Below are 15793 nucleotides of genomic sequence, written 5' to 3' on the forward strand. Positions count from 1 at the left end.
TGCGTCCTCAGCTGGTTGTGCACTTGTTGTGGCGCAGACGCGCCGCTTGACATGACAACCCCTTGTTATCACAGCAAGGACACCGAGCAAGGGGAGCTTGACTAACGCCCCTAACAGTCTGGGACGACTGATGCTCGGAAAGGCGGTCTGTGGTCCGTGAACCAGGACCGCGCCTAAGTTCCACGGCTTCTCCTACTCACTCTAGAATCATTGGAGAGTACGATTGAACAACATGGCTTTCGAAGCGCGATGGCCTGAACTGTGACATGTCTGGAAGGCATTTAGAAACTTGTGATCGCCTACGGGAGTTCACTACAGTACACATCCGTACGTAGCAGATATTATAACTCCCCCTGCTTGACCTCGAGCCGACCTTCGTCCTGCAAGGCACAGTCGTCATATATACCGGCGTGAGAATGCCAACTGACGTTGACCTTGATCATCGACCCCACGTTTCTGGTCAGGCCATTTACACTCCACATCCCGGCAGGTGACAGACAGCCTCCAAGTTTCAACACACCACGGCAGACCACGGCAGGGGTGAACCCTCCTGCCAGCTCTTAGTGATTCACAGCGTGTTTGGAGTGCTCTTTAGCCAGCAAGAGACAACAGTGAAATTGGGCTGCGGAAATTAGCTAAGGTAGGCAGGGTCTGGTGGTCATTCGCCAAGCGGGCAGCAAATAAGGATATCTCACACAAAATTAGAAGACATCTAAAAAAAAATAAAAGATCAACGTAGGCCTGTCGATCAGTGCTGCTGATCGACACGGAATAATCCCCGTCACCGTACAACAACTGGATCGTCCCGTATGGTTCTCCACTGCAGTTCGATCTCCAAATCGCTCTCCGGACGGTCACTGCCTTTGCGATGACACTGTCAACTCTCTGCATGTCCGTCAATGTGAAGCATCGTCAGCAGTGACATAACGCACCTCATGGGCGGCAATCACCTGAGTGCGCCAAGCTGAGCACCCCTAACCGGAGCCTGAATGTCGTCATGCGGGGTGAGCTCTCAGCCCTCCAATTCGACGACGACCGACTAGACGCCATTCATGACAGGCCATTTGCATGCATCCATCTGCGGGGGGAGCATTGGCGAACGACTGGACGGGCGCGATAAGATTGGAGAGCATTGGAGTTCACGAGGAGGGGGTTCTTTTACTTATCTACGGGGTACCCGGGCGGTAACTAACCCTTTCTCCTCTTTGACTTTTGTTCCGTCGACCTCAATGCCTGTTTGTTCTCGATACTAGAAAGACCATCACCCCTACGAGACGCCCTCTACTTCAAGTCAGGCATCAAGGGCGCAACAGATCGCGCGACTCGAACACTACAGGCTGGGACCACGTTTCTCGGGCGAGAGCACCACACAACCGTCCGTCCGAGCCGCAATCATAAAGCGCACGCGAGACCCGCGGGCGCATCTTCAACATTGACCCGATTGGGCTTCACCATCACAGACACCGCCATGGCCGACCTCTCCAACAAGCATCCCGACCTCCAATTCTCCCTCGCCCCCCTCATGCCTCCGCAAACACCGCTTATCAAATCACCATCATCCTCCTGTCTTCTGACACACCTATCGACCAAAGCCTTGCCGAGTCAAGCGACCATCGCCAGGGCCAAATGGGGCAGCGTGCAACGGATCATGTTGGAGTACCCAGACAAGGGTCCAATCGTGGTGCAAAGCTTTATGGAGCCGGCTGCGCAAAACCACACTACAAGTACAAAAGCTCAGACTGAAGAGGATCAGGCCCCGCAACTGGTCGGCGTTGTCGCAGGGCACCATGATCAAGTGAAAGAAGTCCGTCGGGCAGCCGTGCGCCTGGAGAGGGTTGGGCGAGACATTCAGAGAGAATGGTCCGTACCAGAACCCGAGACGCCGTGATGAGAGAGGACATGCAGGAGAGACACGGGGAGCACCATCAAAGGCATAGGCAGGCGTTTGCATAACATCATCAGTCAATTTTTCACGTGATATCTATTACTGAACCCGAAAACATAACCCTTTCCATGTGTCTCCGAGTGTCTTAGATGATCTGCTGGAAAGCACGGTTGAGAGGGGAGCGAACGTTGGGAACGTCCTTCCAGAAGTCGATTGTCGCCACGGCGCGCTTGGAGATGCCCTCGGGGGTGAACTCGAACTTCTATTATGGGGGTTAGCTCTGCACGTGTGTTGCTGCTCGCCATGACTCACGTTGTACACATCCTTGTAGGCACCGGAGGCACCGAAGCGGTTGAGACCGAACTGCTCGTGAGTGTAGCGCTCCCAGCCCATGGTGCTCATGACCTCAACGGACAGCGAGGGGATGCCGTCAGGCAGGACAGACAGGCGGTACTCCTTGCTCTGGGTGTCGAACACCTCGAAGCAAGGCATCGACACAATACGGGCGTTGACGTTGTGCTTCTCCTTCAGGTACTTGGCGGCATCAACGCAGATGCACACCTCGGAACCAGTGGAAACGAGGGTGACATCGGCCTTCTCGACCTCGTGCAGGACGTAGCCACCCTTGATGGCCTTCTCGATGGTCGAGCCCTCAAGCTGAGGAAGGTTCTGGCGAGAGAGGGCAAGGACCGAGGGAGTGTGCTTGGAGGTCATGGCAACGTAGTAGGCCGCAGAGGTCTCGTTGCCGTCGGCAGGGCGCCAGACCATGTTGTTGGGAAGGGCGCGCAGGTGGGCGAGAGTCTCGATAGGCTGGTGAGTGGGACCGTCCTCACCAAGACCGATGGAGTCGTGGGTCGCAACCCAGATGCAGCGGATCTGAGAAAGAGACGACAGACGGACGGCACCGGCGGCGTATGAGACGAAGTTCAAGAAGGTACCGCCGTAGGGGATGACAGTGCCGTAGGCAGCGAGACCGTTCATGATGGCGCCCATGGCGTGCTCGCGGACACCATAGCGGATGTAGCGGCCAGAGTAGTCACCGAGGCCAGTGGACTTGGGCTGGAAGTCGACAGCCTGCTTCCAGCGGGTCAGGTTGGAACCCGTCAGATCGGCGGAACCACCCATGAGCTCGGGGACGGCATCAATGATCTTGCTGAGCACAGTCTCGGACAGCTTGCGCGAGGCAACAGCGGGGTCAGCGGGAGTGTAGACGGGGAGGGCCTTCTCCCAGCCCTCAGGCAGGTCGCCCTTCAGGCGGCGGCTGAGGTCGGCGTGCTCCTTGGGGAACTTCTCGGCGTACGAGGCGAAGAGCTTGTTCCACTCCTCTTCGGCGGCAGCGCCCTCGGAAGCGTGCTTGCCGTACAGCTCGCTGACTTCCTTGGGGACAACGAAGCTCTCCTCAGGGTTGAAGCCGAACTTCTCCTTCAGCTGCTTGATGTCGTCCTTCTTGAGAGGCGAACCGTGGACACCGTGGGTGCCCTGCTGGAGGGAACCGTATCCAATGGTGGTCTTCAGGTTAATGATGGTGGGCTTGTTCTTCTCCGCCTTGGCCTCCTCGAAAGCCTTCTGCATAGCGGCGAGGTCGGTGTCACCCTTCTCGACGGTCAGGACCTGCCAGCCGTATGCCTCGTAGCGCTTTGAGACATCCTCAGTGAAGGCGCAGTTAGTGTCACCATCAATGGTGATGTTGTTGTCGTCGTAGACGCAGATCAGGTTGCCAAGCTGAAGGTGACCAGCCAGGGATGAGGCCTCGCTTGAGACACCCTCCATCAGGCAGCCATCACCCAGGAAGCAGTAAGTGTAGTTGTCGACAAGGGTGAAGTCGGGCTTGTTAAAGGTAGCCGCGGTGTGAGCCTGGGCAATGGCCAAGCCAACAGCGTTGGAGACACCCTGGCCGAGAGGGCCGGTGGTGACTTCGATGCCTGGGGTGTCATGGGCCTCGGGGTGACCGGGAGTCTTGGAGTCAACGGACTGACTTGTTAGCTTGCTTGCATGAGTTGTTTTGCAGGAAAACTTACGCGGAAGGCCTTGAGGTCGTCCAGCGACAGATCATAGCCGAAAAGGTGAAGCAGAGCGTACTGAAGCATGCAGCCGTGGCCGTTGCTAGAAATGGGGTCAGCTCCAAGGTCTCATTGAGGTACAATGTCCGCCTTACGAGAGAACAAAACGATCACGGTTCAACCACTTGGGGTTCTTGGGGTTGAACTTCATGAAGTTGTTCCAGAGAACGTGGGCAACAGGCGCCATGCCCCTAGTATCTGTCAGTATCCGGCCGTTGACAAGCTTGTGAAGCTGTGTGAGAGCTTACATGGGAGCACCGGGGTGTCCCGAGTTGCTGGTGAAGGTCGCATCAACCTAAGCATGCGTCAGTAACGAGCATTCAATCCAGTGCCAGACATGTCTGAGTGAGGTCGCTGTGATGCCCAGCCATCGACCTTGACGGTCCTTCTTGATGGCGGGGTCGACCGTTCGCGAGGCGACCGATGGAGGGGTAGTCGCGAGGGAAGCTGGCAGGCAGCAGGTAACTTACCGCGAGAAGGCGGATGGTGTTGATGGCCTTCTGATCAATTTCGCCGAAACCCATGATGACGGTTGTTTTCAGTGAGTCTGGAGAATAAGGTGCAGGTAGATGATGGTTGTTGAAAGGGAAGAGAAGAAAAAAAAGAGATGGGTGGCAGACGCGAAGAGGAGGAAGTAAGGCAAGACGAGGTATGTGCAATGACGGCCGATCGTCTGGCTGTACATGTACGTACCGCTACTACCGCGTCCCGCTGGCGCCGCTCCGGTCGCTGCAGTGGAGGATGAACCGGAGCCTGGAGGGGCTGTTGCAGGTGGTGGTGGGTCCGCCCTCGATTGGCTTACCCGGCGCAACAACGCCAGTTTCAACCACCCCCACGAATCAGCCGCGCGCGGGCGTCACAGACTCCGGCTCGCCGCTACGCTGCGCACTCGATTCTCCCCGAGAACAGCGCAGCAGTCGGCAGCATGTCTAGGAAGATGAAACGCTTGAGAAATGTCTACCAAATCAGCCAGCCCTCGCCTCACAATGCCACTGAACGGTGCATGACTTGCCAACGTTATCTGCTTGGATTAGTAGGCATGGCAACAGTGGGTCTGACACCTTATCCCTGTCGTATCACCCGGCGAGGTCCCCTTTTTTTCTGCCCCTCCTTGTGGGCCACCACGACAGTCTGTAGCGACCCAAGCCTCCTCGAGCTCCAATCTCTAGGCTCAGCAGCAAAATTTCTTCACCTTGAGCTTGACTTCTGACGCAATGACGCTCCCGCTATCCACAATGTCATTGTATGTATCCACGACACCGAGACGCCATGGGAATGACGTTGATCGAGGGGAGGGTGTTCGATCATCGCAAATCGAATTTGATCCCTCACTTCATGGAGGGGTAAAATTCACATTTCCAGAGAGCCACTACGTAGTCTGGTAGTTCTTGGGTCAGCCATTGCGGCTTTTACTGATGGCCTCCTCAATCTGCTCGTGTCTCGTCGACTGGGATTTACCCGCTGCTTCCTTGGACCTAATTTTGCCGGCATTACTACTCAACAAAACGACATCCGTAGTCTCTACGACACGAGAGGGATTCCCATCGCTTACAGCAGAATCACTCAGCGTTAAAGCGCCTGCCTCTTGCCGCTACGTACGTACTACGTACTAACCACGGCGGCAAATGTATTGCCATTATATCGGTGCGTATAACCGCGCCTACAAGCGGTGCTACGCGGGATTGCCATTTCAATATTGAGCCACTCCATAGGCTGGTTGGCTGATGTTGAACGCTTCGCACGTGGTTCCGATGCCGGACTCATATCAGCTCATTCTCTTTCATCTGCCTTAGCCTTGCATTCAAATTTTAAATGTTAATTAACGCAGTGAAGATGAAGTCATGGAGCCTCGAGCTCAACGTATGTACTGGCTCGTCCCGCGTCACACTCGTCAACGGTCCCCGTCTCGCGACAGGCTAGTCTAAGTGAGTTACCCTACACTAAACCCTTGGCAATGCCTCCCAATCTCAGTCCTCGCTGAGAACTATTCCATGTCTGTACAGCAGGAATCCTTGACAATCGCATTTTATTATGTTGGTCACATCCTGCAATACCTCGAAGAGTGTATCCAGAGGTAGGAATGTTTGACCAAAATGAAGTGGATAGCTGAGGCGCGTAGACCTGAAAGGCACAAAGTCTTGAACCCAAATTGAGTTTTTATCACGTTTATTCTGCACCGTCCATCATCACGATTTTGTGACTAGGAGTCACAACACCACAAGTACTCGGAACTGCACCCGATCATCACCAAGATGGCAAAGAAACATCACCCTGGAAAAAATGTCGCAAAGCCCAAAGCTAAGCCACAAGCGAAACCTAAGCCTACATCAACCTCAGCTTCAACTGTTGCCCTACCACCACAGGATGTGAAGCATCAGCAAACGCTACTTACGCTCTTCTCCTCAACGTTCGATGAGATCCTGAAGTCGGATGATATCGCAGCCACCATACAAAATATCAAGGCGGCTCTGTATGATCGAGACTTCGCGAAAGCCTTTGGCACGGAAACCTATCTCGAGGCCTACGCTGCGCGATGGAGTCCTACACGAGCACTTGGATATGCTAATGTTTTGGAGGGACTCCATGCGACATGGCTTGAGCCTCTTCTGACTGATCAAATTGGAGATGTCAGCCAGGAAGAGGGTGATCGAAGTGAAGGCATGGACAGAAAGATCTCTGAGGAAGCCGAGACAGACTCGATACCAAAGACGCTAAAGAGCAAGATGAACGTCCTGTCCATTGGAGGTTGCGCGGCCGAGCACGTTGCATTTGCGTCCTACCTCTCTCAACACTCCCTGTCGTGCTCTCTTACACTCCTCGACTCAGCGCCGTGGGGTAGTATAACGGACCGGCTCCAAAACGCCATCGTCACACAGCCTGTGTTGCCAAAGTATACCTCTGCTTCCATCGTTGCGGCCGCCGAGCCATTACTTCTGCCGGAGCAGCTGGATGTCAAGTTCCTACAAAAAGACGCACTTTCTCTTCCCGAGGATGAGTTCAAGGGCATTCTCGGGCAGCAACCCCTTCTTGTGACCATTTTCTTCACTCTGAATGAGCTTTACACCAGCGCCGGCATTGGGAAGACAACCAAATTCGTCGCGCATCTGGGCCAGCTTCTGCCGTCAGGGAGCATTCTACTCGTTCTTGACAGCCCTGGCTCCTATTCGGAAGCGTCCGTCGGGAAGGAGAAAAAGAAGTACCCTATGCAGTGGCTGTTGGATCATACACTGCTAGAAACAAAGCTCGAAGGCTGCAAATGGAGCAAGTTGCATTGCGAGGAGTCTATCTGGTTCAGATTACCATCGGAAGGACTAGACTACCCCCTTCAGCTGGAGAACATGCGATATCAGATGCATATGTATCAGGTAGAGAAAGTCTAAATATAATTACGCTAAGGTGTGAAAGACTATAGGTGTTCTTGCCAGTGGGGACTGATTCTATGCCCAGACCAATCTCTTGATAGAATGGCCTAGCTGCTCCAACAGGCCCGTGTTCTTCTTCGCCTCCTCTAGGGAAATGATGTCTTCTTTCTGGATCAGTTCTTGATGCTCTTCGCCTCGCTTGTACAGACGGCTCTCCTGTGTCAAACGCCCAATCTCATTCGCAATGGTTGTGATCTGCTGCAGCTCCGTCTCGTGCTTTGTGTTCACAGTCGTGGAGGAATCAACGTAGGGTGCCTTGAAAGCCAGCTTCTTCTCTGCTGGAGGCTGGGTCTTGTATGTGAAGAAGTCGACAAAGCTCAGAGGACGATTCTTCTCATTTCCAGGCTCAGGATCCTTGCTAGGTGCGATCTCGCCACGGGTGGACGAAGTGCGCGTGTTAGTCCTCACAACATCAGCCTTGCCCGGCTGGTAAGTGACAACGAAGCCAACATTCTTTGAGGCATCCATATGAGACGGCGAGACTGTAGAAGTGATGTAAGTACCGAGCTTGATGCCCGTGACGTTTCTCAAGTCGACTCGTTCGAAAGAGGATACCTTGTCCATGTTCCAGTCAAACCGACAGACATAGAGGGCTGCATCGGTAAGAAGAAGCACGACCTCCTCCATGGGCAGAGACTTGACGGTATCCGAGACATGTGGACTGATCAACGCCCATGCGCCGTGAATTTCCTCGCTCTCATCGGCGACCACGCGTTTCTGGCACAGCTCAATGGCCTGCTCACGCAACTTGGTAACGGAGATGGCAGGGTCCTTGGTCATCATGTCCGCCTCAAACTCCTCGAATACCCTCTCGTTCACATTGCCCAGGAGGAAGTCGATTGCTGTTTGACTAAAGTAATCATTCACCATGCTATAATCTGTCAGCAAGCCTTCACTGTCTACGGGAGATCTGCTTACCCGCTGTAGAACCGCGCAAGGGACAAGCTCAAGTCGTTCAACGCTCCGCGATAGTCTCTCTTCTTTGTCCTTGTATAATCTCCTTTCATTGCCGCTGTCGATGCATATTGTTTCGAGACTGCGTCGCCATTGTCGGCCCAGAGTGTGTTGAACCAAGTCGTCTGCTGATCAACCTGCGCGTCCATGTCGAAACCTTCGGCTTTCAGCTGCATGTCGAGCATATGCCTCGCAAAAGAACTTTGGCAGACGTTGGTCCGGTCCAGGCAGTCCATGCAATTCGTTCGAACGACCCCCTTTTGCTTCTCGACAACTTGGCCATGCTGCACGGTAGTGCTGCCGAATTCCTCCAGTTTCCCCCTCAGTGTAGACAGAAGCAAGCTCACGTTCTCGAATTTCATACCTCGACAAGCCTGATGAAAGTCAAACCACTCAAAAGCGAGGGGCTTCTCGTCAGGCTTTTTCGTGTCTTCCTCAGACTGCCGATTCAGATACTCAATTGTCTTTTCATACCGAGTCCCGATGCTCGACTCCACGCCGTGCTTTTCCACCAGATTGACGATTTGGATAGCTCCGTAGTTCCTCGCCAGTGACTCGAAGTGCTTGCGGCAAGCTTCCCTATTTGTTTGCTCGGAATACTGCAAGACGGGTACAGGCTTGATTGCGTATGGTGATTGAGTGAAGAAAAGGGGAATGCTGCCCCTGATCTGTAAAAAGGAGTGCACTGTCGAATCTTCAGTCCAGTCTGCGGGCATGAGCAGCTGTTCGGTTTCCACCATGTTGGCAACATTCCCTTCCTGATTGATACCCCGGCGTAGATATCTGAGCCCAGCCCTCTTGACAGACCGGCGGGATATAACACTGATGGTGTACTCCTTCTCCGAGCTACATTTCTCTGGTTGATTTGGCGTGATAGCAGGTTGCACCTTCTGTGGTTGCGCCTGAGTTTCAGGCTGTGCCATACTGTTCATCTCCATAGACTCCCGACCAGGTTGATCGACTTGTGGCGGGTTACTATCCACAGTGAAGGTCCTCTGTCCAACGAAACCTTGCATGACCGGGAGCACCACTGAAGCATCGCCTACTGAGAGGAAGGGCTGCAACAGAGAACGATTCCAGAAGAACTTGTTGTCCACCTTCTCATACAATGGTGCATCCCTGTCGGGGCTCGCAGTACCCTTTTGCATGTTGCGCGTAATGTCGAGATCGTATGAGAAGTAGAAGCTCCTCGATGAACCAAAGAGAATTCGGACCGTGCGCAACAACTTGGGCAGCAAGGTCGAGGTCTCAGCCTGAGATGCCGCTTGATCCTTGGGAATCGTGTCTTGCGCTGTCACTGCGTCCTGCTTTTTTTCTCCAGGAGGTTCCGTAGCGGACAGTGTAGGCGAGTTGCTGATCCCCATTGCCTTTTGCTGATCCTGTGTCCATCCACTCCGACTGAACCAACTGGACGCAAATCTCCCATAGCTGCCTCTCCTATGGATGACATCTTCTGCGATACTGCTCCTTGGTGAGGCGGTCTTGGCAGCCTCTCCGGCCACAACGACATCATCTACCTCATCTGCAAAACTGTTTCGGGACTCGAGCTCATCATCGCTCGTATTCCCGTCGTTGCTGGCTGAATTTGGTGCTGTACATTGTTCAAGATGGCGATTTGTTTTCCGAATGGCTTCCTGGGCTGCTGCTTTTGACGAGCAAGGCGTAATAGCAACCTCGGTGACCACATAGATTGGTGTGCCAAACAGCTGGGCCACTTGCTGGCGACGTGTGATGCTGATGAGGTAGCTCAACTTTGAGACGGTAATCAAACCTAGAGTAACATTGAGTATACCCTCAAGTCAATGAATAGGTAAGTGTTTACTCACCTATGATCCCAAAGGCTTCAAAGGTTGATTCGTCATGGTCTGTGTCCTCCACCGTTTGCTCTCGCGACGCAGGCGATACGCTACCATCGCCGTATGTTATCGTCAGAGGCTGAAATGGCTTTTGCCCCTTTGCAGACAGTGGCTGGATTAAAAGCCCGTCAATCGCAGCACATATCAGCACTTTGCGCGCGAGGCCTGGCATGATGCTTGAATCTAATTCAGATCGTGACGTCGCATCAGGCAACGTTTATATTCTCAAAACCTTTCCCCGCTGAACAGGACGCAATAGGATATATCAGATACGCAGGAAAGAGGGCAGGGTACCGCAGACCCGTAGGAAATCTAGGAACAAGGTAATGATGAGGTCCATGTTTCTGGAGGTGCTTGGTTATTTACTCTAGCGTGGTGATCTGTTGGAGTAACGTCATCGGGCGCTTATTGGGGTGTCCAGATATTCTACCACGCAGCATCGATTTCTCCAGGCAGGGCAGGACAGAATTGCGGTACCGACACATTGAATTGGCATCGTCGACAGATCCAAGAAAAAGAGCCCCATTCGATAATCACAGCACCACAATGATGATTCAACATGCGCACGCAGTTCTTCAAAATTTCTCGATTCGTAGTGCTAGAGTGCGCAACAGTATTCCAACCGTTGCTCACACTAAACAATAAGCCGGGTTTCATCCAAGTCCTATGTAACACCACAGTACGCCCTTCCGCATCTTGGTCGCAGAGGCGCCCATCATAGCGGCAACTGCAAATCCTCTAGATGGCGAGGCGCTCGACCTTGTCGCGCATGGCACGGATCTGGCCGGCCAGCTCACTGGCGTCGTTGCTGGTGATACTGGCGGCGATGACAGGGCGGCTGACACCGCAGGCGCGGCCGAGCTGGGTCTTGTGCTTGACGTAGACGTAGGGCACGTTCTTGTCCTCAGCGAGAAGAGGAATGTCTGCGGACAGTCAGTATGCTTGAATGCTGGGGCTTGAAGGGGGGAACTGACGCAAAAGAATGGCCAAAGGCGAAGTGTCCTATCGCAAAATCTCCGTTAGTTTAATTCAGCCATGCAAGGTGGACTCGGAACATACAGCAGCGAGCACGACGAGTTCGGAGACACCACGGTTTAGGGTCTTGGTGGCCTCGTTGGCGCCCTTCTTCAGTTGACGAGCGTGGGTCGCAGACTGGACAAGATCCAGGAGCTCCTGCTCGAGCTTCTTGTCGGCCATGGGCCAAGCTGCAAAGTCGTCAGTAAGAGTACTGTACACAAGCCGGGTCGCGATGCGAATTCCTGCGTGCCCATGGAGATTTCGACGTACCAGCAGATTCAGCCATTGCGGTGGTTGGTAGTATTTCAATCGGGAAGAAATCGAAGTCGGTGATGATAGCCTCAAGGTTCCTTGCGTTGGCTCGCCTCGAGTGGTGAAGAGCAGGATGTGAAGTTGGAGGGACAGAGTTTCGTGGACGCTGGCAAGAGACCAATATCCAGAAGAAATTCGTATCCGAACTTTTTTGAAATGTGGGGGGATTTCTGACTGACCGACCCGAGCCAAACCTTGTTCGGCAATGTCTCGGCTGGACGTTGGTCCGCCCTCCGGCCCCAGGTAACGTGCGCCCCTTCCTCCCTCCAGCCACACTACCAGCAAAACCTTCCGCCAACCAGAGCGCCAACCTGCGACCGTGACCTGAACAAGCAAACCTCGCTAGACTACGGGCATCGAACAGCTCTCATCACCACAGCTACTCTTCCACCGCGCCCTCGCGATCAGCAATTCTCAAAGTTTCATACTTTCACCAACATCTTACCGGCTTTTATTACCCTGTTCGACGATTCCAATACCGCCGCGATGCCTTCCGAGTACTGGTACGTCAGCGCGCCGCCTCCTTACTACCAGCGTCATCGAGCTAGGGGCAACGCATCCATCAGCCAGGACTGCATCATCTTCGAAGCTTGCCTCTAGCTGCGCAGAACTCTTTAGGATCTCTCATGACGACCAGGTCGGCTAACGCGATTGTGTCTGCAGCCCCGTCTACGCCGTGAGTTTCACTCCGCCCCGAGCCGCCTGCCGACGTCACCTGCTCCCAGGAGATCTGACACGACGACAATGAGCAACCGCGCCAGCATCGAACAACATTGCTAACATACCATAGCCCTTCTTTGGTGCCATGGGCTGCACCTGTGCCATTGTCTTCACCTGCCTGGGTGCCTCGTACGGCACTGCCAAGTCGGGTGTCGGTATTGCCGCAATGGGTGTCCTCCGCCCTGACCTTATCGTGAAGAGTGCGTCTTTGCCGTCCGCATGCCATTGCTATACTGATGCTTTGTAGACATTGTTCCCGTCATTATGGCTGGTATTATTGGTATCTACGGTCTCGTCGTCTCTGTCCTGATCTCCGATGGTCTGAAGCAGGATCTCCCCCTGTACACCGGTTTCATCCAGTTTGGCGCCGGTCTGTCTGTCGGTCTTGCCGGTCTGGCTGCTGGCTTCGCCATTGGTATTGTCGGTGACGCTGGTGTGCGAGGAACCGCCCAGCAGCCCCGTCTCTTTGTTGGCATGATTCTGATTCTCATTTTCGCTGAAGTCCTGGGTAAGTTGAGACTCGACTACTTTGCTCCGGGTATCTCGCTGATATTTTAGGTCTCTACGGCCTCATTGTGGCTCTTCTGATGAACTCGAAGGCATCGGCAGATGTCTTATGCTAAATGGGCGACCGACCCCACGATTACCGGGACACGACCAATGTCGAGTAGTTTCGCCATCGGTCGCTCAGTCTACGCGCAAATACGTCGGTCCCGGCATGCGAGCATTGACAAGCAGTCGACAGAACCACGTTCGACGAAAGCAGGGGAGTGAGGGAGCGAGTGATGGGTTGTGGCCTACGACCGTGCACGTCCAAGTGCCCATCGTGCAGATCACGTACTAGCATGGAATGATCGAAATGTATACTAGTCAACGCGCATTTTGTAACCTCGAGAAAGTGGAAGTGGCATTTCATCATAGACCGGAATGAGGAGGAGGATTGTAGTTCACCGGCTTTATACTACCACGTTTGTGTTTGCCAAGTAGTATACAGCCCCTCTCTCACCGTACGTTCGCCTTTGGTGTAGTGCCTAGGTTTCGGCTGTTCAGTGCTGGTATCGCAAGCGCATATGATCTCTGTGTAATATGTATTATTTGAACAGAAAGTGCAATCGTATCCATACATGAGCCGTCTCTCCTTTTGATTCATCTCGCCGTCCCACCCATTACAACCATAGTCTATAGGGAGACCAAAAGCTCCCGTGAAGTATATACACTTGGACATGCCAGAATGAAAGTCGATATTACATGTTTGATTTTTAAATCACGTACTGGGAAGGTCAGTCAGCGGGCGATCATGGCGAGGTCGGAAGCGCAACTCACAGGGATGAATAGGTAGGGCACCCGCCTCTCGTATTCCAACCAGGCATCACCATACTTGGTCCTGCAACGATGAATGTCACGCGCGGCGCGGTGAGCAATCATGCAGCAGAAGAAGACGGGGTAGAACCATGGGAAGGGGCTATTGAAACCCGTAATGAGACCCCAGGACATGGAGAACCAGATGTCGGCAGTGTAGTGGATCTTGCGCGCAAGACCATACCAGCCATCCACAAGGATGGTACCCTGGGGTGTCTCAATGGTCTTGGGGTTCTTAACGGTCTGCCAGGGGACCTGAGGGAAGGTCCTGCGCCAGACGACCTTGCCACGCTCCATGGCACGGAAGCGGTTCTTCTGGCTGTTGCACGAGTCCCAGACCCAGTACCAGAAAAGGTAGGCAGCATAGAAGGCAATCAGTGCATAGCGGTTCCAGCGATACTCGGCGGGATCGTGGTTGGCAAGGTAGATTGTGCAGTGGCAGTAGGAAAGAGGAACACCGGCCAGGTTCCAGAAGATGAGCATGAATCCCCACTTCTCGTAGTACATATCCCAGGTGGTGATGATGAGCTCCTCGCCTTTGGCGCAGGCGTTGGCGTACAAGAAGTGCGCCATGACGACAAACCAGACTTCGCCAGAGACGTAGCCGTACTGATCGTACTGGCGAGCAGCGGCACCGAGGGAGAGGATGAGGAGGATGTACCAGGGCATGCGAACCTCAAAGAACATCTTGAAGTCGAGGATGCCGAACATGCGAGGGTTGAGCTCGGCGCCCATGAAGAAGTCATAGATGGGGTAGCCGGTCATACGGTGCTGCTTGCCACGCCATAGGGCGGATAAGTAGGCGACAAAGCTGACAATGAAGCCGCTGATGATAGCCACCGACAGGAGAGGGCCAAAGTGGTCAATGGCGTTGTACAGAGGCCACGCGCCGGAGAAGTGCAGACCAGCAAGGATGACCAAGGTGGTGTACAAGCTGGCGTAGGCGTTGCAGAAGTAAGGCAGCTGCTTGCCGCCCTCGTGAGGTAGTGGCTTTCCATAGCCAGTCACGCCAGGGAGGAGGCAGTAGCAGGCTCCCTCGAAGATGAGGTAGCTCCAGTACCAGATCCAGGCCTTGGCGTGGGGAAAGGCCCCCTCGTAACAGAGTGCGACGAGCTCAGCGCCAAATTCGAGCCAAGTCTGGCCCTCTGAGCGAGAAGGGAACTTGCCGTCGTAGTATGTGGCACCCACCCACATGTACCACATGAGGATGGGGAAGAAGACCATCATGGCCAATGTACCAAACGAGCCACCGAATTCAAACTCGCCAGAGTAGTCGACCTTGGGGTCCTGGCCGGGTCTCCAGCCGTCCACAATGTGCACGTCGGTTGGGACACCCTTGGTAGTAGTTGTGGGCTGGGTGGTCGCGGCACCGTTGCCATTGGCGTGGCCGTTGGTTTTGCCATTGGCGTGACCATTTGAGTTGTCATTGGTGCGAGCGGCGGCGGTGGGCTTGACGGTGGTGGCCTCGTTGTCTGACTCCATGTTCTCGGTGAACTTGGCCGTTCGTCGGCGGGTGTTGCGCGCAGGCTTCTCTTGTGCAGCGTTGCTCTCGGCCTCTTCTGACTGGCCACGAGGTACAGATGACTGTCGGCGCGTAGATCGTCGGGTTGCTGTGGGTGTCTCTACCATGCCATCAAACTGCTCCTTCTTCCTACCAAGTCTGTATCAGCAATACGCAGAGGAGATGTCTTCGTGTTCATGGCCTGTTACTCACTTGGGCGTTTGTCTGAGAGAGTAGCGTCCCGTCATGATGGGAATGGTACAGGCGAGGTTGTCGCCTTCTTAATATACCTGATCCAGGCGTGTCCAAAGATGGGAAAGGGGGCGAAGGAAGTGATGCTGTGCCGCCAGATGAGGGAAGGGCTTCGGCAGCTAGACGCTACACGAAAGGTGCGTTGCAACTTGTGGAGTCCCGCCGCTCGATCTAGATCGGCAATGGGTAATTAATTGATTATTGCAGAGTCGCAGACAACCAGCACAAGCAACGGTAGAAAGCCTGGGGCAGATTCGCCGCCCAACTCGAGAGCTAGCGTTGGAATGTGGCCAGTGATAGGGTAAGGTATCACCAAGCATCACCGACGCGATGGTCGGCGCGTCTTCGGGGTAGGGCAACTTTTTTTGATCGCGACGCGGGATTGGACCGCTGCGGCCCCTTTCCTCGATGTTCATGCCCGGCTTTTAATTGCACCTCTCAAATTGGCGCCTTGG

General features: G+C 54.1%; 7 protein-coding genes across 7 annotated transcripts; 3 read left to right on the forward strand and 4 right to left on the reverse strand.

Annotated features, from left to right (window-relative positions):
* Window positions 1-1179: 1179 nt before the first annotated feature.
* Window positions 1180-1959, forward strand: F5Z01DRAFT_248409 (uncharacterized protein). The gene has a single exon (XM_046258469.1). It carries the CDS (start codon window positions 1469-1471, stop codon window positions 1886-1888), a length of 420 nt encoding a protein of 139 aa, XP_046115995.1. The 5' UTR covers window positions 1180-1468; the 3' UTR covers window positions 1889-1959.
* F5Z01DRAFT_661882 (Transketolase, thiamine diphosphate binding domain-containing protein) lies at window positions 1944-4582 on the reverse strand. The gene is made up of 6 exons (XM_046263906.1): window positions 4416-4582; window positions 4194-4240; window positions 4041-4136; window positions 3904-3988; window positions 2198-3856; window positions 1944-2147 (listed from the first exon to the last, which is right to left on the reverse strand). Exons 1-6 carry the CDS (start codon window positions 4467-4469, stop codon window positions 2031-2033), a joined length of 2058 nt encoding a protein of 685 aa, XP_046115996.1. The 5' UTR covers window positions 4470-4582; the 3' UTR covers window positions 1944-2030.
* A 1295-nt stretch (window positions 4583-5877) lies between these two features.
* Window positions 5878-7548, forward strand: F5Z01DRAFT_248416 (uncharacterized protein). The gene has a single exon (XM_046258470.1). The coding sequence runs from the start codon at window positions 6198-6200 to the stop codon at window positions 7323-7325; it is 1128 nt and encodes a 375-aa protein (XP_046115997.1). The 5' UTR covers window positions 5878-6197; the 3' UTR covers window positions 7326-7548.
* On the reverse strand, window positions 7301-10546 carry F5Z01DRAFT_661890 (SacI domain protein). Its single transcript, XM_046263907.1, has 3 exons — window positions 10148-10546; window positions 8286-10092; window positions 7301-8238 (listed from the first exon to the last, which is right to left on the reverse strand). The coding sequence occupies exons 1-3, from the start codon at window positions 10347-10349 to the stop codon at window positions 7383-7385; spliced, it is 2865 nt and encodes a 954-aa protein (XP_046115998.1). The 5' UTR covers window positions 10350-10546; the 3' UTR covers window positions 7301-7382.
* F5Z01DRAFT_661891 (50S ribosomal protein L30e-like protein) lies at window positions 10547-11747 on the reverse strand. The gene is made up of 4 exons (XM_046263908.1): window positions 11465-11747; window positions 11237-11382; window positions 11152-11179; window positions 10547-11100 (listed from the first exon to the last, which is right to left on the reverse strand). Exons 1-4 carry the CDS (start codon window positions 11478-11480, stop codon window positions 10916-10918), a joined length of 375 nt encoding a protein of 124 aa, XP_046115999.1. The 5' UTR covers window positions 11481-11747; the 3' UTR covers window positions 10547-10915.
* A 50-nt stretch (window positions 11748-11797) lies between these two features.
* Window positions 11798-13311, forward strand: F5Z01DRAFT_661894 (V-ATPase proteolipid subunit C-like domain-containing protein). Its single transcript, XM_046263909.1, has 5 exons — window positions 11798-12009; window positions 12170-12182; window positions 12297-12426; window positions 12474-12734; window positions 12785-13311. The coding sequence occupies exons 1-5, from the start codon at window positions 11993-11995 to the stop codon at window positions 12847-12849; spliced, it is 486 nt and encodes a 161-aa protein (XP_046116000.1). The 5' UTR covers window positions 11798-11992; the 3' UTR covers window positions 12850-13311.
* Window position 13312: 1 nt separating this feature from the next.
* Window positions 13313-15739, reverse strand: F5Z01DRAFT_738631 (ergosterol biosynthesis ERG4/ERG24 family-domain-containing protein). Its single transcript, XM_046266818.1, has 3 exons — window positions 15300-15739; window positions 13550-15236; window positions 13313-13497 (listed from the first exon to the last, which is right to left on the reverse strand). The coding sequence occupies exons 1-3, from the start codon at window positions 15332-15334 to the stop codon at window positions 13486-13488; spliced, it is 1734 nt and encodes a 577-aa protein (XP_046116001.1). The 5' UTR covers window positions 15335-15739; the 3' UTR covers window positions 13313-13485.
* Between the last annotated feature and the right edge of the window lie 54 nt (window positions 15740-15793).

This window comes from Emericellopsis atlantica, assembly GCF_019669845.1.
Source record: "Emericellopsis atlantica unplaced genomic scaffold F5Z01scaffold_23, whole genome shotgun sequence".
NCBI lineage: Eukaryota > Fungi > Ascomycota > Sordariomycetes > Hypocreales > Bionectriaceae > Emericellopsis > Emericellopsis atlantica.